Source organism: Micropterus salmoides, unplaced genomic scaffold (genome assembly GCF_014851395.1).
Source record: "Micropterus salmoides isolate LMB-PRFRI ecotype aquatic unplaced genomic scaffold, ASM1485139v1 Ms_hic_scaffold_11, whole genome shotgun sequence".
Lineage (NCBI taxonomy): Eukaryota > Metazoa > Chordata > Actinopteri > Centrarchiformes > Centrarchidae > Micropterus > Micropterus salmoides.
Window position 1 is genome coordinate 32,452,487 of NW_024040152.1, and position 23,140 is coordinate 32,475,626.

The window sequence follows — 23,140 nt, forward strand, 5'->3', positions numbered from 1 at the left end:
TCTGTGCGTAACCGCGATTTTTCTCGTAGTCAGACCGGCTGTTTGTAGCCCACTTTTAGTCAAAATGTCCAAAACTGATTAATTATGGTTGCCCAAGAGCAAGTGAAATGGCTGATTCCCATTATTTTCGCAATGTCAATAATAACTACAAGATATCAAGTGTCATTTAATTGACATGGTCTATCTGTGGCCACGATTTAGCTCTGAATTGGACAGGCTACATGTAGTCTGTGTTTAGCCCACACAGCGAAATCGAGGCAGTCAGTGGTCTAATTTTAACGGCTTGGCTATTCACCTTAACTCATCTTTTCAGTATATTGACTCACCATATAATGTGCTGTACCAGAAGTAATTGTTGTTTTCAAGGAGCTGCAAGACACAGCATCTTCAGATTAATTTACAAACTTGTGGACAGAGAGTTCTTTCCTTTAAGGTTTAAGGGGAATCTATAGAGCTCACCTTGTTTAGTTCTAAACAGTATTTACTGACAGGTAATGTGGTGTCCGAACGATAATGCTGCGATGATGTGTTGAGAAGAAATCCGCTTGACACTGTTCTTGATTATAAAGTTTATTACATCAAAGAATTCAGCATCAATTACAAGCTCTGCAGCAGCTTGGAGAGTGACCCAGCCTGATGGCCACTCTGTCTCTCTGTACATTGAACACAGCTTATATAAGACATGTTTAGGTCTCTGCTAAATACCATATAAGGGCACAGTGCTGTAGACTAAGTGTAACCATCTGTTAGACACCACTTCCCCTAACACTGTGTCTCTCTCCAGCTCTGGGTCAGGGGTCAAATTCTATAGGAGGGTTCACTCTTGGTTCACCCATCAATCATTACTTCCTCATAAGGGTTCACTGTTCCTTTCACCAGCTGCAGAGCATTATATTAAACTGTAATGGTCAAATGCACATATGTTATACACCACATATTCCCCCCTACGAGACTTAATTGAGTCTCGAAAAACAAAAAGAGATCAATTTCTCCAACACATACTTCTTACAATATTATTTTTAGCAGCATATCAACTTTATGGAGTGTGAGAACGAAAAACCCGTCCGGCAGCCTTCATTCCAAATTCCCTCCAAGACAATCTAGACAGGAAAATTTTCTCACGGCCCCTCTGCCTTAGGCGGCCACGCATGGTACTCCAGTCCAATTAATAAACGACATCATTATCAATCAATACAGAAATACGGTTTAGCCAATACATGTGAAAACCTCAGGAAATAAAACAAATCAAAACCATGTCCGAATTCAGGCTGGTCAACCCATCGGACCCTCCAACGGACCTTTCCCTGCCTAGACCCTATATCCCTAAGCATCAAGAAAAAGAAAAAAACCTGAGGTCCCCAAATATTAACTCCCTAAGTGTCTAAGTCTTTACACAGTTAACACAAAAAGAATATAATTGTTAATTAAGTATTATTCATTCACATATGTATTCATATCTATATCAAAGTAGACATAGGAAGGTATTCCACTGCAGCTCCTCAGCAGTGTCGATGCAATCCAGACGTTTCCACACCGTCCTTGTCCAGAGTCCATTCATACTGTCCTTGTTTGAGTATTTGAATCCCCATCTGTACATCCCCATATACTCTGGAAGAACTGTAATGGTCAAATGCACATATGTTATACACCACAGTAACATCTGGTCACATTGTGAAGGTTTAAAAAGAATAACTGACAAAGGTGGTTGTTCCTCAGTAGAGTTTTATGTACAAGGCAGCCGGCTCAACACATTGTGTTCCTATATCAGATGTAGGTGTGTTCAGGTTGAGTGGTGATTGAGTGGTGTAGCTGTGGTCAGAGACAGATGGATCCTCCCATTTTGTTTCCGCATCACAGTGCGTAGGCATGTGGATGTGGTCATCCTCACAGTTCTCTACTGCATCTGTAGAAATAAACCATAAACATAATTTTACATTACTTAAAACTTAAAATACATCATGAGTTTCATATATCATGGCAACCACAATTATACAGAACAGTGTGTGTGAGACAGGTGTATTAAAAACTAGACAGTATTCACACAATCTCTAATTCATTTATTAATACTTAGCTCAATATCAACATCTGAATGAGAGATGTGAGAGAGGTAGCCGGCCGGCTAACATGATATATGATGGTGATATGTAAACAGGAATAACGTGCTACTGTTAGACTGTAATGGAGGAGATCATAATATCTTATAACACCTTAATGTCAAATATGAAATACACAGCGTTAGGCAACAGTAATCATGCAAAATTCATTGTATTTAGTTACTTTAGTTACCTGCTCATTACTGATCTTTAAATGTATTTATAGAAGGGACATAACAAACATAACGTTATGCAATGAACACATATATAGCTAGCTTACCTGAATCTGACAAGTTGTTCAGAACCCGATGTGGCTTATTTACTGGAGCATCTTAGCCGAGGAGTTCATCAGTCGGCTTCCTGTTCATGAAATGGTATGAACACACGGGCGCAGTGTGCTTCAAGTGTAGCGCCGTCAGCCACAAGTAAACGTTAGCGTCAAGTTCTCCTCAACTTTAGGTGGAATGGTATAAGTTGTAAAATGCACGACAACACTCCGACCTCTTCACATTATACTCGTAACGAGTGTGCAGTTGTTCTCGCCTCTTGAAACTGAAAATATAATACTTAACATCTTTTCTCGGTTATTGTCTAACGTTACAGCTAGCAGCTAGCTGAAGTCCCGCTCAACCGAAAGTTGTGGCCCTGCTCTGCCGGAAGAAATGAGACAAAACGAACGCAATGGCGTCGCCCTTGCCGGTGTGGAAATAAGGTGAATATATAGCCCTACTGAGACATGACTACTGGCAATGCGAGACTTGAAAGTTAGCAGACAGCGTTGTTGGCAGATCTTGCAATAAACACTTTCGCTTTACACATTTTTCTTAACGAGAGTTACCTGTCGGAGAGCAACGGGCGAGAGTACGACCGCAGACGTTCGAAGCGAAAGGAAATTTACTTTGGTCTTGTAAGTATCTGTGTCTTTGTTCTGACATGTCTTCATTATTTATCTACATTATTTGTTATCATGTGTAGGAACCCTGTAAGCCATATTGTGGTTAGCTTATGGTGGTTATTATTATATATTATTATAATTTATTATGAAAGCCACCAATATGTTTTAACAGCATACAGTCAACAAAGCACGACAAAAATATACCTACATTCACAGCACATTGCTCACAAAGAAGAAAGAATGGGTCAGTGATAAAGACGGGCATTAAGTTAAGAAAAAAGGGTTTTAAAATGAAAATAAAAAGTTTTGACCTTTAATAAAATAACAGTTAGAAATATACAGTATGGTTTCATTTCAAATCATACGATGATAGTAGTCAGACATGTCTTATGGGAGAACAGTAAATACATAGTCAGTTATAATGTTTACTATTATTATCATATTCAATAGTTATGGATCCCAATTACCTAAGAGACTGGCACTGTTGGTGCTCTTGCTGCATCGTGCACTTGGATGAATATCTAGATTTGGATGTAGCCTAACCCATTTATATTGCCATTATTTATATTTTTGTCATAATCTATATATGTATATAATTGTATTTATAATATTTATAACAAGTTGTCTATGGTGTAATCCTTTTTCTTAATAAAATCTTGATATTTAATTTGTTTGGATGGATTGCTATTTATGAGAACCTGTTATATTTGAGTAAAAAGAATCTTTAGCCATTATTTTGTTATGTGTTTGATGTATATACAGTAATCAGTCAAAAGCTGTCTAATTGATGACTAGACCATTCTTTGGCTATGGTTAGACGTTACTTTCATTAACAGTTCGACTTATTGAAAGCTCTCAAATATCAGTTAAAAAGTAACAGATAAAAGCAGCTGAAATGTCAGTTGACATGTAACCACTCTTGTAAGTTGAAGTAGAAGGAATGGTGACTGTTCAAATGTGTGCTTTGTAAGCAGATGAAGTGTCCCTTTCAATGTAAGCACAGACAGCAACATAAATATCAATTGAACTGAATCTACTGAGGTGTGAGTTGATGTGAAGATGCTGAACACAGGTGGGAATGTCACTTTAAGTGAAAACACTTACTTGGGGCTGCAAAGATATTAATATTAGTTTCAGTTGAAGAGTAGACACAGAAAACCACTAAAATGTCAGTTAACGAGCAAGCAATGAAATATATTGAGTTGTAACTGCTGAAGCAGTCAGCAGTTGAAATGTGAAGTTGGATCAGAAATGCTGGAGATGCTCACTGTGAACGACTGAAGAGTCGGCTGGTAAAACTACTGACAGCAGGTAAGATGTCTGTTAAACATACAATTTCCCTTTCACACACACACTGTAGCTTTAATGAAGTGTTGGAACACTTATATGGTATGTAACAGCTATAAAATCTGTAACTTACAACAATGTTTTGCACTAAAAAGTGTGGTCAGGTTTGATGTCAACATGGGACTGTGTAGAGTCTGGACTTGTCTCTCTCCAGGTTCATCATGCTGTCTGTCTGTTTGACTGACTTTGTGTCTGTCTGTCTTTCTTTTGTTGTTTTTCTTCCATTCAGCTGCTCTGCTTCTGTAAAGACAGCAGCTGTCTGGATTGGTGGAGAGCTAAATTGCTCAGTGTGAGCTCAGTCACGGCTCAGCTCTCCTTGAGATAATGAAATGACAATTAATGGGAAAGCTGTTGCCATTTGCTCATTTGTTCACTCACTAGTAGAGCAGCAGCATGGAGGGGGGGCAGAAACCACTGCAATCATGAGAGACTGCTGATATGATGTTGAAAATCCATGCAAATATTAAAAAGTATGATTTAGCGAAAAGATTTTTTTTTTTTTGTATCAGTTTAAAATGGTTTCCATAGCTGCTTAAATATGAAGTTCTATCTTTACTGGCGCTTTATTTAATAGACAGATGTCACTGATGAATAAATCAATATATTTTTCATGGCTGTCAAAAGGCATTGCAGGTAAAGAGTTCAGATGCAGCTCTGAAGCTATGTAACTCATGTAAAAAAAAGTATATCCTTTATTAACCCAGTGACACTTATGTCAATACATTATTTACCATAGCCAGGGGCCTATACAGCACAGAGCCACTCTGAGCTCTGGCCTACTGAGATAGTCCTTGACAGAATGGCAGAAGACACATATATTTCCTTGAAAAGAAAAAGCGAAAGCAGACCCCTGGGCATCTCATAAAACGTCTCTCCAATATGTGCTGTGAAGTGGAAATTCTAGCCACCCCAAAAACCACACAAAGAGAAAAAACATTTTCTATTTAATTTCTGGCTGCAGTTGTGCAGTTGCAGTTGTCCCATTACTTCATTTTCTTCTCTAAGTCAATAAACTTGTAGGATATAATTGCAAATGTGTAACCATTATCTCAGTATGAGTAAGACATACATGGAATTGGAAATGTGGTTTTGTTTTTTATAAGACTCCAGACAAGAATTTTATATTTTCTGTGTCTAAATACAATTAATTTAACTGCAGGCAAAAGCTAGTAAAGTATGACATGAAATTACATCATTTCTGTTATTAAGCTGTGTAATCTAGTTAGCAAAGTCCCTGTTTGCATGGCTGATCAAGCTAAGCTTCTTGTGACTGTGTTACAATGAAAAAGCTCAGTCAAGTAGACGAAATTAAAACAGAACAAAGTGAATGCAAAGCGTGGAGGACACTGTAGTACAGGGCAGTTCACTGTACCTGGTATTGGTTGGCCTTTGCAAGCTCCTGATTGGCTGATTCCACGTTAGAAGATGCGGTCTGAATGTAATCTTCAATGCTGTCTAAGGAAACACAGAGCAGAATGACAGTATGGTCAGGTGGCACGTTGTCACAGCCATTGATTCCAGTTCATGTCAAACAAATCCACTAAACCTATTTTCAGAGTGGTTCACTTTATCGGGTTAAGATTTGATTTAATAGCTAAGGCTAGAGTAAAAGTTTAATTTACTAAACAGACTCCACAGATTTAGTATGGTGGGTGTATAGAAACACAGTCAAGTAGAAGCAGCAAAGGCAGATACCCTAAATTTTAGTCCCTGGTATTAGTCAAGCTCCAAAAACACTGGATCCTACACTTCCCATAATGCCTCTCAATATTGTTTTTCATGAGACACTTCCTGCCAAATAACCACCCACATCTTTTAAACTCAATGCTCCCAGGTTGTAAACACAGATTAACACAGTTAAAAATATTTAGACCCCAAGCTGAAGCCAAGATAGCTGCCGGTACCGTTTCTATCCGCCCAGCACTTCTGTCTCCAGCTATAGTGCGGGTTGCCAGATACTATTGGGGAGCACAGGTGGTGTAAGTCTTTGTCCAGACACAATGGTAAAAAAAAAAACAGCAACTGGATCCAGCTGCTGAAAAAAAAAGCTCCAGCACACAACTCCTATAATAGTTATCTTCATCAGAAACACCTGACATATAAATCTCATTAACCTGGTTACCTTTGCCTTTGCTAGATTTAAATTAATACTTTTAGTAACATCCAGTCAAGATGTGAGGAAGGTTTACAAAGTGAAACGTTCCCAATTTTGGGTAAAAAAAAGAGAAAAGAAATCAGTTTTTTATCAAATACTTGTGGAAATAATTAGGAGAACAACAGCACATACAGTATCCACTCTGTCCTTATTCATGAGAAATACAACAGTAAATGTGCTCTTCTCTAATCATTGTCTTACCCAACTTGCTGAATCATCGTAATATTGTTACTCTGCACACGCAGCCTTGACAGCCCACCAATGTTTCAAAAACAAAGAAACCTCATATTGGCACTAAATAAAAATTTACCATGCTATAGTTAAGGCATTTTTTATTTAAACTGATTTCAGTTTCTGTTACAAACATTTGAACAAATCTACACTTTTCTGGGGTAAATACGCTATTACGGTAGAAATATTATTTACTAGTCCAACTGTGTACACAGAAAGCTGCTCCGCCATGTCGTTTCGCGAGCGACGGTGACGGCTCTGTCGGTCATGAGGCTCTTGGGCCGAGTACATCTCTGGCATGTTGAACAAAGGGGCGCATATCATGTCGAGGGGAGGCCCTCGTCCGGACTAAGAGAATGCTCAGTGTGCCTTTGGTTTTCACTGAGCCGGCGGGACGTTCCCCCACTGGGAGTGGAGAGCAGAAATATAGAGGCCACACCACAAGATGCAAAGCACTCATCAGCAGGAAGATTCGGAAGGCCAGATTGAAATTTGCAAAGAAGCACAGAGATGAGCCGCAAAAGTTCTGGAACACAATCCTATGGACTGATGAGACCAAGATCAATCTCTAGCAAAGTGATGGAAAGGCCAATGTGTGGAGAAAGAAAGGAATTGCTTATCATCTGAAGCATACAAGCTCATCAGTGAAGCCTGGTGGAGGTGATGTCATGGCTTGGGCGTGCATGGCTGCTTCTGGAACAGGCTCATTAATATTTATTGATGATGTAACTGATGATGGTAGCAGCAGAATGAATTCAGAAGCGGAAACATTTTTTCTGCCAATTTACAGAGAAATGCATTGAAACTAATGGGGAGGAAGTTGATCGTGCAGCAGGACAATGACCCAAAGCACAACAACAAAACAAAGGACTTCATCAGGGGAAAAAGTGGAAGGTTTTAGACTGGCCAAGTCAATCAGCTGATCTTAACCCAACAGAGCTGCATTTCACCTCCTTAAGAGGAGACTGAAGGGAGAAACACCCACGAAACAAACTAGAACTGAAAGAAGCTGCGGTAAAAGCCGGGAATAGCATCACAAATGAAGAATGCAACAGTTTGGTGATGTCGGTGTGTCGCAGGCTTAAGGCAGTTATTGAAACAAGGGTTATGCCACCAAATATTAAATGTTATTTACTTTAAGATTATTTGTTCCTTTACTTTGCTCACCTAAGAATGCTGTGGTCTAATAAATACGGTGATATGTCCTAAGTTGTTTAACACATCTAGATGTGAATACCAGGAAATGAGAGCTGAAATTCTGAACTCTTGTCTCATCCTCATCTGTTGATCTTAAACACATGTGTCTTCAGTCAAAACAAAAACAAAGGAATTTCCTTACCTTTCCAATACTTTTGGAGGGACTGTAGGGGAGAAACCATTTTAGGACCCTATGAGATTTCTAGTGCCACCTTCTGGTAAAAATCATTCAAAATTCTGAATACCAGAATAATAAATAAACTCGTGTCCAATCCAGAATGTTTTAATCACCCCGAAAAACAAAAAAGGATGTACTCTTTTGATCTCTACAAATGAATATGTTTTTACACCTCTTTTGTGTGGTGTGCCAGAGTTTGTGTTTGCCTGCTGAACCAACCTTGTTGATTGTGTATCTCGACTCAGAGGGTTTAATATAGTGTGTCCTTAGCCAGCATGAATAGGCCATAAAAGCACTAATCCTTCCTTCTTGAGCCTATTCATTTCTTTGTATTACGTGCTGCTTTTGCAACAAACGCCTCCACAGCACAATCACATATTATTCAGATCCGCCACTACACCAAACAAGCCTTGTTCAAAAAGACCCAAGGCAAATTCAGTGCATCTCTTTTTATTGGGGAGAGGTCCATTACTGCACTCTGTAATGATCAGATTGAACTTCTGCTGAGGTATAAAGTTGATAACTCTGCAGTCTTCCACAGAATCCTCTTCTAACTTGCTGTTCGCCCATTTAGTAGGAATACACTGTGTTCCTTTACCTTCCATGTCCACAATACCATATCAACTGTCTTTCACATGCAAATGACAAAATGGCTGAAAAGCTCAGTTTGATTATGCTGACAAGCACGGGATGTAGCAGAATTCACAAAAGAATGTAGAACCAAGATTCCTGAATGTGATGGAAGAAAGTGTTTAATTTACTCTATATCTGACTGAGGAAATGACACAGAATGTTTAATTGCAAACATAGGTGTAATGGGTTCCATCTTTTTTTTTTCATTTCTGAATTAAAACGTAACTAACGTTAGCTAAGTTGTGGGTTAGCAAACCGTCGCTACTGTTGCTGCTGCGAAGCTAACATGCAGACAGGATGGGCCACCCCAGAGCCAGCACAGCAGCTCCAGACAGCGAACAGATTGCAACTCGCCTCTCACGAGATCCCATAGCAAGAGCTGTCCTTGAGCGAGACTTCTGTTTCTGGTTAAAGCCTGTCAGTGGCAAAAAGCAGCACTTTTTGTGGATGTTATTTTGACGGAAGGAAGGAATACGTTGCAGCCACTGCAGCCAGTTCACAGCTACCAGCTACAGCCATCTACTGCATGGATTCCAAAACATTTTGTACCTACTAGTAGGGCTGCCCAATTATGGCCAAAATGATAATCACGATTATTTTGATCTATATTGAGATCATAATCATTTATCACGATTATTCATTGATTTTAGGGACAGCATTTTTTTTTATTGTACTTTCAAATTTCAATAAATAAGCAACTGTTTTCACATCCATGTTGTGCTGCATTTCTGCTAATGTACAAATCTTTGCATTAAAATAAGACTGGTCCTTAAAGTGCATCATCTTATAAAAATATAAAAAATATTTTACCCACTGCGCTACGGTTTTGTCCCATCCTCTGCTCAGCATTAACTTCCACTGGAAGCGTCTCAGTCACATTTCAGGAGCTTAGCACATTGTTGGCTTGTTGTTATTTTGTGCTTTTTGTGCAACGGCTCTCTGCGACCTGGTTTTGTTTGGTTGTATGCATGGCTGCATATCCCACAGGGAGCACTTCAGAATCAGAGCGTTTTGCCTGCCTGATTTTGCTGACATGTTTAGATTTTGTTGATTTGGTAATCAGTGCTTGATTTTTGTGCTTCTTCTATGATTAAGTATGCAATGTGGTGAAATGGTTCATTTTTGTCTGTTATAACTGTGTTTTTGTTGATTTATGATCGGGATATGCACGCCTTTCTGTGTCTGACTTCATACCCAGTTTGATCTGCTCTGTGCTGCTTGACAGGGCTTCCCATCAAAAAATGACTGTATTTTTCGCAGAGCCGACAGCTGCATCTGAGACGCGCTGCATCTGATGGACTCCTAAGCATTGACTAGAAGGGCCGGGACCAGCTCTGGCAGCCACGGTGCAGCGGACATATGTAGACTCCTGGACTTTGCTGTCTTCTCTGGACTGTAGCAGCAGGAGGGTGCACACACTGCCACATCACCCCCTTGGCTGTAAGTATAGGAAGCGCTTGATTTGATATGCAGCAGAGTTTTTCATGAGCGGAGCAAGCATTTTAAATGGCAATATCGCAGTCGATCATGTTCATTCAATTGTGGGAAACTAAAATCATGATCCAGGCTGCCCCCCTGACCCCCCATTTTGCAGGTGTCTTCGCTTTCAGCAATTGGTGTATTTTCTCTGTTTCTTGTTGTCACCACCTAACCCCCACCCCGTTCTCTTGCAGGTGCTGTCCTTTGTCTATGGTGTCTGTCTGTATGATGTTTGTGCCCCCCACCCCCATTTCCGCTCCTGTGTCCAGCCTGGTGACAAATATATACACATACATAATTAAATAAATAGTAAAGATGAAGGACTACATTAAAACTCCTTTGTTAAAGCAAAATCTGTCTGGCACATCATGGTATCCAGCTCCTCATACTGCATACAGGCTGCAGGGGAGGACAGAGGACTGCTGTTCAATATGGCCCAGGGACTCCAAACCCCTAACAGCTGAAGAAAAACTTAAATTTATTAAAGCACTGGAAAAACAAAATACCATTTCACCCTGTATGTGCATAATTTATTGCTCTAAATGTTAACCATCCTGATTAAGAAGTGTATTGGAGAAAAAGACAAAAGGAAAAGCAGGTATTCCATTCTTCTAGAATTTGGGTAATCCAGTCTGACTCAGCCTGACTCTAAAGGGTATTTAAAGGGCGTCTACATTAGCTTGATTGAAGGCAGCAGACAAAAGGACACTCTACAACAAAAAGGCAGCAATTAGCAAAAGTTATTGCTTCCCATTCCTTCCAAAAAAAAATAAAAAATCATCTCACTCACACACACTAACAGTTTTTCACCACAAAGCTGAAATGTGCATAAAGCATTTGTAACTACACCATTAATCTACAGTATTCATTAAACCCAGCTTTGCTATTGTCTACTTGTTTTACGTTTTCTGCCCACCTTTTGCTGTATCATTCTCTGACTCAGCCAAATATATCTAAATATTTCTATATATATTATTAGAATGCTCTTAGTATGTAAATGAGCCTTGTGTGTTCAACATAGGTTAAGGTAAAAAAAACAAACACATCTTGTCAACGCCAGTATGATAATTAGTATTAGCATAGTGATTGATTATTACAGTTTAAGAGGTTAGCAAAGCACCTGTGTCCTAGTGTTGGTTTATTACAAAGGCATGTTGATTTGATTTAAAACACGTTAACTGTTTTAAAGTTTATAAAGTGAACTTTTAAGTACAGAATTACAGTGTGTGTGTAAAAGTGTAAAATGATAAGCAGAAAGACTCTTGATTTAAAGGTGCAGTCATACAAAATGTGACAATTTAATTAGATTCACTATAACTTCTATCATGTTTAAGTGAATCAATGGGACTACGTTCCATTATCATGCAATATAAACAAAATTCAGGGTGAGTATTTTTAAATTTAAATGACAATAATATGTATATTTTCCATATAGTCAAGAAAAAAACAACAATGAATGATGCATATATTTCATTCCTCTGTCCACAGCTGAAAATAGTCCCCAACAAATGCACTATTTCCTACTGTTTGAGTAAAGTGTGCCAAAAACTACAGTGCCCATGTGTTTTTAAAGTTTCCATCTTCAGTGGGAACCTGTGGGCTCTGGGCTGGGTGCCACACACAGGGTCAGACAAGTATTGAGAGACGGACTAACGCATTGTTTTGTTTAATGTGAGATTTGTAGCCAATAAGAACAATAAAGAATAAGCTTTATCTTTATTGGAGTCATTGGGTTATGCTAAAAGTGGAAAAGGTTAAATTAGCCTCCCAGTGATTTATTTGTCTAAATAAGCTAAAAACCAAACTATAAATGAACTGACTCTCCTCCAGTCACAGCTAAATGTGTTTTTCACCAGCGACTACAGCTCAAGACATTCACCCCAATTTGGAAAGTCATCTGCCTTATCAATCCCATCAGAACAATATCTCCAGGTATGTCTCTTTGTCTACATGGTTGTTGGACATTATTAAGTAACAGCCAATTCTCTAGTGAATGTTCATGATGGAGCCAGACATAGCTGATGGCAGATTCATGACCTAGCAGCAAAGCTTCTGTATCTGCCCTATATCTGTGTGCTAAGTTTCATTTGCCAAGTCTAAATCACTGCAGGGTGTGGAGAGCCGTTTACAGATATCAGGGTGTCTAAATGGATTTTCTCTAACAGCCCACTGTTTGTATAAACCCAGAGCATTTTGCTTCTCATCAAAGAATCTTAACAGCATGGCAGCGAGGTGGAGGTTAAAAAGTTTGTTTTGCCCCCGCAGAATTTTCAAGCTCGTGTTGTTAATCGGACTACAAGAAAACACAGACACACTCACCACAGACACACTAGCTTACCTATGGCGTCTCCTTGTTCGTGGACCATACTGGCCAGGTCCTTCATGATTTGACTGACGTCCAGCATGTCTCTCTATGGAAAAGAAACACAGTGTATGTTACACCACTATTCAACTGAGCGTCAGTCACTGCCACTGGCTGGCTCAGAACACATTATAGATACAGCAAACTCAAAAACATGTCAATTATGAAAATGGTCTTCCCATCGACTATCTCAGTAACAAGTAATTGCTCTTATGTTTAATGTTCATTTTTTAAATCTTCTTTATTTCCTGGTATGGGTTGTTAAACATGTGCAAAGTGTTTCATCATATGTTCAAATATGGAATACTGCTCTTCACTGGGTGTCGCCTTTGATGTGTGATTTGCAGGCGATTATGAAAATTAGCTACTTTAAAGAAACCTCCACTAATTTAGCAAATAACTTAGTCGGACTCACAATGGACAGATTAAAAAAAGGATCAAAAATCGATGCAGCAGAAGCCGTGACACTGTCTTTTGTATTCCATGCATCCTGGCGCCTACGTTAGCCACAACTTGTGTCGACAGTTCTGTCGGAGATTTGGGTGTGTTATGCTTGTAGCGGCTAATGTAGCCTCGAGCCACTAGCCTTCAGCAGAGATGAGGAGCGGACTAAAGAGGTCTGGTAAGTTCCCTTCTTTCCAACTCCACATCTGCACACAGATTTTTTTTTCTTTTTCCAACTGATGCTCAAGCGACATCAGTGAGGACATTTATCAGACTTCCCACAGCTCACTCTAGAGACAATAAAGGTTTCATACAGCTTTTTTCCCCACATATGCAGCAACTGGAAACACACTTTGATGTGTAAAAATCAGCAGCGTTCCAAGGTGTGTTCAGCCTGCAAGCAAAGCAAATTTTATTAACAAAGTCAATTGAAGGATGCAAGTGTGTTCAAGAGTCTCAGAGGCTTCCATGTCTGCAACAGGATGCTGCAGATGTTCTATCAGTCTGTGGTGGCCAGCACCAGTTTATATACTTTTTAACTTGTAATTACATCCAGTTTGCACAAACATGAATACTTTTAACTCTTATTTTTCGTACTTGTGTTTTTATATTTGTTCTTTTGCACTATTCTTTTGCAGTTCAGTTAATTCACGTGCTTACGTCGGTCTGTCTATACACAAAATTCTACCAAAATGACCTGAGCTAAGACGATGACGCATCCACTGAGATGAAAATGTCTGACCAAAACTTTTAGAATCTACTGTTATATAGCGCAACAAACAGACACACAAGGGACAGAGTTTAGAGGGAAATAACACAAATAACTGAAGTTCCTAATGAATTCAGAGAGCATCAGTAGTGGCATCTAATGCATTTCCCCGAGAAATGTCAGACTAAACTACAGTGGTTTCTGATTATTTGATGTCCTGTGCATGGATTTGTAAAAAAACAAATTCTAAAACAAGTTCCCTTTAATTGACAAATTCAGTGGATTTGTTTTTAATCCTAAATGTTGTGTGCTTGGCTTGACTGAAAGTGGAAAAAAAATAAAGCAGTTCAAAGTTTTTGTTCAATTATTTCTCTGTCAGGGCAGAGCAAACTAGTGCAGCTATGGTTGACCGCAGCTAATTCTCCACAGTCTCCGAGCTTTGAATCTGCTCTCAATGTTTCAGCTCAAAGCAATATGAAAGCTTATAAAACCTCTGTCTATCTCCTGCTCACAGGTCCCCCCCTTTCCTCCATTATGGCTCCATGCAATCACAGCTGCGTTTGTGTAGCCTAACCCACTGGGCCATCCATCACAGGTGGCGGAGATTGCTGTGGAAACTGGCAGCCATCCTGCCACTTGGCAAAAACCATTTTAATGGAGCCAAAATGGCCCCTGGCAAACCTTGTGATGCTAAAGACTTTTTTTTTTTGCATTTATCTTTGAGCAACCCTGTCTATCATGCTGTAATAGAATAACAAATTTATTTTACCTGGCAAAGCACTGGGCAATCAGGGCTCATTTCATCATAATGACAGAGAAGTGTGTAACCAATTTAGCAAATAGTGTGTGGAAGTGAATCGGCAGAGAGAGAGACACACACACAGGGAGAAGGCAGAGATGTGATGGGTTGGGACCCCTGCCTGAGGGCTGAGTGGGTGGCCAGGCTTCGGGCCAACACTGTGCTCTTTTCCATATTTCATGGGCTTTAAATTCTGCTCATGGCCAATCTAGCAGCCACTGGATACTGGCACAGGGCTGGGGACCAGGACTGGAGATTTTTCTGTTTCCAACAGAAGATTTAATGCTAGGGGTGGGGGGGGGGAAATCGATTCAGCATAGTATTGTGATATTTGCCATGGCAATACTGTATCGATACACGGACGCCAAGTATCGATATTTTAGTATATAAATTGCAGATGGGAGTTTTACCTTTTTGGTACTTGAATAACAAAATCTATAGCTTTTTTAGTCCACTAGAAAACTTAACAGGACAATATAGAGGACTGAAAAAGTGATATGAACAAACAGAGAAATGTATCTTTTTAGATAAAAAGATGTTGACAAAGGGACCTAATTGGAAAAAGGTAATAAATTGCAATATATCTCAATATATTTAAAATCGCAATAAAATCAAATCGCAACATAAATATCGTGATAATATTGTATCGTGGGGCCTCTGGTGATTCCCACCCTTATTTAATACAGGAGGTTTTCTCATCATCCAGGTCAAGTATATCTGCCCTGTTCGATAGTTTCTGCTGCAGTTCCTCTACAGACCTGACCAGGTGCAGGGGAAGAAGTCAAAGTCTTGGGTTGCTTTCACGCCTACTTAGTTTGGTTTACTTCATCGGACTGAACACAAAAAGACAATGAATCAGTTCAGTCCGTTTGGTCTTCACACATGGCGTGTCCCAAAACTACATATCAGTAGTACTGAGATCTTTTACTTAAAGGTCCAGTGTGTAAGGATCTACTGACAGAAATGCAATATAAGATGCAAAACTATGTTTTCAGTGCTGTATAAAGATCTTAAATAATGAACCGTTATGTTTTTATTATTTTAAAATGAGCCATTTCTATCTACAGAACAGCGGGCCCCCTTACATGGAAGTTGCCATGTTGCGCCGTCATGTTTCTACAGTTGCTCAAAACTGACAAACAACGCTACAGAGTGCATTTTGTCACGTTCTTCTTCTTCTTGTAGATTTCTGGCAGTGTAGATGCTCATCACTATATTGAATACATATGTTCAAAGAAGAACAAGTAATCCATAATCACCAAGAGAAGTAACATGTTTCATTTGTCAATGTTTGTATAAATTTCATCTATTATGTGGTTTGAAATGGACTGTGGTGCAGAAACAGTGACAGTGTTTCACACTCTTGGTTTACATTTTCCATGTTGTCTGTCAGTGGTCAAGTCACAATAACATGGTTTTACTGAATAATTAAGAACATATAAAATCTTGATTTTTTTTAACATATAGATTCTTGTCCTGTGTCAGCTGCCGTAGCTATCCTACGCCCTTTAAAGAGTGGTAGACTAGACAGTTGGTTGCAACTGTCTAGTCTACCACTAGATGCCAGTAAATCTGACATACTGAACCTTTAAGGGAAAGTATCAACACCACAGTGTAGAAATAATCTGTTACAAGTGAAAGTCCTGAGTTCAAAGTTTCACTTAAGCAAAAGTACAAAAATATTAGCATCAGAATATTCTTAAAATACCAAAAGTAAATGCAATCATCAGGCACAATTGCTCATGTTATAATAATGCTTACTATAGTATTGGATTAAAATCATTAATGCATTAATGGATATTCCCTTTGATGAAGATGTAACCAAGTGCAACTTACTTCTGGCTAGACTAATCTTTAATAATACGTCATCATTTATTAGTTGTTTATATTGTGTTTGTAGTACCTCACAATTGTACAGTACTTGAGCAAATGTATTTCGTTCCTTTCGTTGCAACATACTGTACTAATTCTAAGCAGGGTTTGAGTCTGAAGATCACATTGAAAAAGTGAAAGTAGTATCATATGGACTGTAATGTTATGGGGTTACTTTTCACTAAATTTTCACCTTATTATGTTTCAGAAATAATTCTCACCCTCACATACATGGACGTTACCATGGATCTTTCATACTTATATAGGATATTGCTTCCTTCCCTATGGCTGAAGAGCAGATAGACTGTGTAAAGTCAATAGTATTTCAGTTTGTGAAATGATTACATTTATGTTTAAATAAAAATACAATCAATTCAGCTGCAAGAGCTGTACACAGTTTGTGTCACAGGTTTCACTAACAAATAGTTACAAATATGTAACGTGATATAACAAGGCTGTTAATTTAGTATTCACTTTCAAGACAAACAACAAGGAAAACCATCTCAAAATAATGCAGTTCAGACTAACAGGCGGTTTTCCCATTGTTTCAAGTTCAGCTGAATTTTCTTAGCACTGTAAGAAATTCTCTGTCACATTTTTCCTCAGCATGCCATGTTTTCCATCAAAATGAAGGTGAATTGGCAAGAAAAACTTTATTGTAATACACCATGAATCTGTTAGCAGCTACAAGGGGCAGTCCTCTATAGCTGACCCTGACCTCACCTGCCTGTGAGGGACACGTGCAAAAAATGAACTTCCTGTACAGCGATCAATAAAGTGTCACAGAAACATTTGTTGCATTTCACAAATTGTTATTATGGTAGCCAATGAGTCACACTCGTCCTCAGCGCTGACGCTCACCTCTGCTGGTAATCTGATGCCTCCCGTAAAACCTGCCGCTGGTGTTATTGTGTGTGACTGATGAAAAGAACATACTTGAACAAATGAAAGGCTCCAAGGGTCTGAATATTTAAAGACTAAAATGTCAGACTGCAATTCAGACATCTGTTCCATCTGACACTGGGGCCACTGCAGAGACAGCAAAAACACAATTAAACTTGAGGCCAGGATTTAAAAGAAAGTCACTAAAACAAGCCTGCTGGCAGCATTTGATTGACAACTCAGTCAACAGTGCAGCATGCCTCGCATTTCTCCAGTCATAAGGATCTGCCTGATACTGGCTGACATGAACAATTGTGGGAGGGATTGCAGCTCGATCAAAAGCTTTGCAACCTGCAGATTCTCTGATAGAAAATGAGCAAAAAAAGGAATAAGTGACTCCTCTCTCTTCTTTCATGCTCATGATACCTAACGATTCTTCTGTTCATCCACACAGAAATCAGTTGCAGCCTCAATGAGCATGTGTAATTACTTTAATCTGTGTCTTGAAAACAATGCTTTATTCAAAGCAAAATTAGCTGCACGCAGTTTGATACCTTACAAGGTATCAGCACAATGGTTATGATTTACAATCCAAGATATGAAAGTGAGCAGCAGGGATTAGATGAAGTGTTTCATGCAAAGTTTGCAATTCATGGAGGCCAGCAGCATGGTAATATGCGAGTCTTAAACTGCAAAGCTGTGATGAGACAAATGTCTGTGCGTGGAGGTCTCCTCTTGTGCCTGCAGAGGGAAGTGTGGCACAGCAGAGTGCTCCCATCAGCCTCTTTAAGGTGAACGGGCTTCAGTAATAAGAGCTGATTAAGTATGCAAGTCAGCCACGAGGACGGAAAGCGCTGATAGACAGCACGGCCCCTGAAGAGGCGTCTGCGAGATTTATGGCGTTTTCACACCTTGTTCGCTCCGAGAAGTTACTTGGAACTCTGAAGTGTTCCTCACTCCCACTTAGTTTTGCTTCTCGTGGCTAAATGAGAGCACAGCAATCAGAGCGAGACCTCGCTGAGAGAAAAGTCTCTCTCACTACATTCCCAAAGCAAACCGACGCCCCTTCTGTACTCTGAACGTGATCTGACTGAGATCAAAGTCCACCCGTCACCATACACCGGCTGTTCATGTGACTACTTTCATTCACATAAAATAAGCGTGGTGCGAGCCGTGTGACAGATCTTGAACTGATAAGAGGATTTCTCTGCTGCCTCTGGCCTGTGACCCTGTTTTTAGGTTCTGCTTATGATACATATTTCAGCATTGTCAGCTGGGAAATTCAATGCAATGAAGATCAATAAAAACTGAACAGTTTGTAGGAGTCAGACGTGGTAGGTCAGTTATCATGTAAACTGAAGTATGGTGTACTTTAATTAAATCAATGAAAATGTAATTGCATTGTAATATCTCAAGCAAATATCAGCACTACTGAAACATCTTCTTCAACCCTGTGCCCTGTAAAGTGACCCCCTCCCAACACCATGGTTGAGAAACACCAAATTAATTGTGTGTATACAGATTAGAAACTAGAAAACAAATATAAGTTATATTCAAGTATTAAATCAATAAGTGCTTTCAACTGATATGTACCAAATTATGAATTACGAAGGGACATTCCACAGATTTCACACATAATATTCAGGTTATTAGTTGTGGGGAGTACTACTCAGCCTGTGAAAACAGTTGTTTAATGTATTTTACTGCGGCTCTAGAGGAGCTTTGCCACGACCCTGCTGACGCTATTGTTGGCATTATGGGACATGTAGGACCCAGTGTTTTGGATCATACTCTAAAATATAAGTTTATGTAAATGCAACACAAAATGTTTGGCACCCAAGACCCCAGCTAATAAACAGCTATGTATAGCACAGTGTAAATATAATAGTAAATATTGACTCTATACTCAAATTAATCAGCTGTTATCCAACGAGGGTTAAAATGAAGGGGCAACTGGACTTGGTTGAAGATACTGGAAGACGTTTCGTCCCTTATCCAAAGGACTTCTTCAGTTCTGACTGACTGGCAGGGAAACTCAGCTATTTAACCTCAGTGGGGTCGTTGGCCCGGGTCATCGATACCGCTGGTTTGTTAGTGTTCCTTGTTGCTGTGACGACAGTCGTTACAGTTGTTAAGACTACCTGAGGCCAAGACTGAACGACCATCGTTGGTATCTTCACCTGAGGCCAATAGGTTACGTTTGTTGAGTTTCCTGGGAAGTGATGAAAGGACAGCATTGTAAGTGGGGGATAAGTGGTGGCGTAGACCCCCTCCCCTGTTCAATGACGGCTTCTCCACCCTGGTGTAGATGCTTCCTTTCAAACCATCCATCTTCTCTGTCTAAAATGTGCACCTGGTGGTCCTCAAACGAGTGTCCTCTGTCCTTCAGATGTAAGTAGACTGCAGAGTCTTGACCTGAGGAGTTGGCCCTTCTGTGTTGAGCCATGCGTTTGTGTAGTGGTTGTTTAGTCTCCCCAATATACAGGTCTGTGCATTCCTCAGCTGTTGTTTCATTCAGTCTCCTGAAAATCCCAGACTTATGAAGAAAATACTTCAGATTTGGTGGAACCTTTACTCACTGCTCCTGGCCTTTTATTATGGAGTTTAGATACACTGGCACAATGTTAGCAACCGTGTAACTGAGGCAACAGAAAATTCCTATTGGTTCTTAACAAACCTACAATTTCAACAATGTATCAAAAGCTCTCAGACATCATTGCAGATGGTAATATTTTGGGAACAATCACTGAGGTAATGCCATGGCACAGAGACCTGGTAACCAGGTGGTCAGAATATTGGCAAAGTGGTGGTTTAATTTCTGCAGTAGTGTTACAATGAGACAGAACATTTTAATCATTAAAACCTGTGAATCATTAAAGCAGCAGCCGGTAACAAATGAAAATACAATGCAAAACCCTTCAGCGACTCTCTCTGCTGCTCCTATCACTTCGCTAAGCCCCGCCCACCAAACCCACAAGCAGGAACCCTTCGAAACCCGATTAAGACGCCCCTCCGATTCATCACAGCACTTCAAACGAGATAAAAATATTAGTCTTGCCATTGACTACCGTACATATTTTTTCCGAAGTAAGGTTCCATGGCGGTCTACCGGAAGGGGAGGGACTTAGGCTCTTTATTAGGAGCAGTAGGAGGAGCCAGAGGAACCAGATTGTTTTTCACAGATTAATTGTCTCATGTATCATGTCAGGATCCAGTTTTTGCAAATATGACAAAAAGTTTGCACGGCTGCAGCTTTAAGCGAGTATTATTGTTCACAACAATATTGTGATGACAGACAATAATTAGGTTATTTCTGAAACTACTGTACCAGAGTATTTAAAGTTTAACACTGCAATGTCGGTGCTGTGTTAACAAAGCAGGACAGTGTAACGTACGCTGTACTGTGTTTAGGAGGACATGGTGTTGTGTATCTCAGGTGTAGACTGGTTTAGGGAGCACACCAACTGACTCTGCCATGTCAATTGTGATTTGACAGCATTCAGTGACTTATCCTCTCTCCACAGGCACATTAGTCATCATTCGCTGTCAACACTTGTCATTTCAAGTCCCTTCTGTTGCTGCTGCATACTGGCAAATCCATAGCCCGCAAGGAAGGAAACAATTTCTTTACTATGTGTCGAGCCGCTCAGTGCAACTCTGTGCTCCCAATCAGCCGTGAATATAGATCAGTCTGCAGCCTTAGAGGAACTCTGGTTGAACGAACCAACATGTTTTATGTAAAAACCCAGACTGCAGCACAGTTGAGTGTTCCAACCATACTGAGTTAGATGCTGTAGATACATACACACTATAGCACATAACACTTGTATTCAGATGATTTCTGACAAGAAATCCTCACAACACAGGGAGGTGTGGAGTCAAAACAAAGGTCTCACCATCTCCTTAGCACAGGCAAGTGAGCGCTCCATGCTGAGAGAGATGGACATCTTTGTCACATTCACCCCCCCCGACATACAGTATGAAGGGCCTCCAATCTGATTTCTTTGCATTATAAACTATCTGTGTTATGAAACGCCTCAAGCAGATTATATTTAAAAGCTACCTCAACTCACCGGCATCTTAATTTCCTTATAGTTCTCCACCTGGTGTATCTGACCTGCTGCCTTTGCAATTTAAAACAAGTAAGAGGATCATCCAAACATGACATAACATGTTTCCATGGAAGTACACAAACTTAATTAACCTTCTATACTGCAGGTGCTGGATATTGTTATGTGGATTACTGCCATAGCTATCTGTAGCTCATATCAGCTTTAAAAAAATAATACTTTATAAGTACATTCTCAACAAAAACGGAACTTCAGTTAATGGATTTCAGTTTCATGGATGTGTTGAGGTCAACTGAAATTAGTATGCGTGTATACACACACACACATATATATATATTAGAAATATATATAGAATAACATATAGAAATGACTGCAGATGAAATATTGTAATTTGGTAAGGAGTATTTTGAAAAGTCCACCACTGATTCACCACCGACAAATTTGTGCCCCAATGACCAATATTCAAATATTACTTTTTTCATACTAAATGAAGTAGCGTGTTAAAGGTTTAATGCTGACATCTAATTAAAAAGGTTTTACCATCTGTACAGTGTAACCATGGCACAGAATATAAAAAACAGAGTTATGTTAAGATATGGATGATCAAATTGTCTTTGGCAAAGGACAAATGTCTCTCTCATGCTCAGTCAATCCCCCTCCCCCCACCTTGGTCTCACTCTCTTTGGTACGCACGCTTAATGCTGATATGATATTCTCCCCACATCTCCCACCCGAGCCCAAAGGCATTGGGCAACAGGACACAGTGTCACTGCCACAGCAGAAAACGCGTTAAGCAGATTTACTCGCACGCTTACTGGTGAGAAAAGGGGAGGGGGGGGGGGGGGGTGACATTTTTCCCACAACGACTGCATGAAAGACATCTCTTTTTTGCCCTTACTGAATAAACGGTTTATAAATGTAAAATCATGTTTCCTCTCTGGCGGTAGCCCAAGGATCTAACACCCCTGAATATGATAACGCCATGCCAACAGCCGGGCCTGAAGGGCAGCGAGAAGGCTGAGCTAGAGGTTAACTTCTGCTGAGGCTAAACCTGCTTCCTCTTTTGTGTTTTTTTTTCATGTCTTTTCAACATAAATGTGTCCCAGGTGTGTCTAAACACCCCCAAAGTATGAAAAAAAAAAATAAACTCCTCTCTCTTATTTCTCCTGCTCGGTCTTTCAGTCAATGTGTATGCAAACACGGCGTTTGAATTTGACGTCATGGAGTGATCTGTGTAGCATAGGACCTCATCCAACCCTACAGTGCAGTAGACGCCCCGCCCACTAACACGTTGTGAATACACCGCTCTCAGCTCCACCCTCCAACACAACACCAAGCGGTCATTCCATCGGGCTAGAGCTGGAGGTTGTTTGGTATGTATAATATAAATATCTCAACAAATACCAAATCGTCCAGCATTGAATTTTATATGCATTGAATCCTACTGACTTGGATTATACTCTGATTCCTAGTGCCACCAGTTGACTTTTTTTTTTGTCAAACATGTCTAAAACATGTCTTGACGGATTAAGCAAACCATGAAATTTTGGCCATTCATGTCCCCCTCAGGATGAGCTGTACTAACTTTGATTATCCTCTGACTTTCCCTCTCGCACCACCAGCAGGTCAAAATGTGTTCAAAGACTAAATAGCTGCACTAATGACATTCCCATAACTCTCAGTTGTGCTTTCTGTTTAGTGCTAATTTGGGAAAAGTTAGCATGCTAACATGCTAAACTAAGATCTTGAACATGGTAACTATACCTTATAACATGGTGTTTTGCCATGCTGACA

The 23,140-nt window shown here is 39.8% G+C and overlaps 1 protein-coding gene across 1 annotated transcript in view; it reads right to left on the bottom strand.

Annotated features, from left to right (window-relative positions):
* Positions 1-23,140, bottom strand: part of tsnare1 (T-SNARE Domain Containing 1) — a 182,652-nt gene that overhangs the window by 58,758 nt on the left and 100,754 nt on the right. Inside the window, exons 9-10 of the mRNA XM_038712303.1 lie at positions 12,547-12,619; positions 5,708-5,790 (exon numbers count right to left, since the gene is read on the bottom strand). Of these exons, the coding sequence (XP_038568231.1) occupies positions 5,708-5,790; positions 12,547-12,619 (156 nt within the window). The remainder of the gene's footprint in view (positions 1-5,707; positions 5,791-12,546; positions 12,620-23,140) is intronic.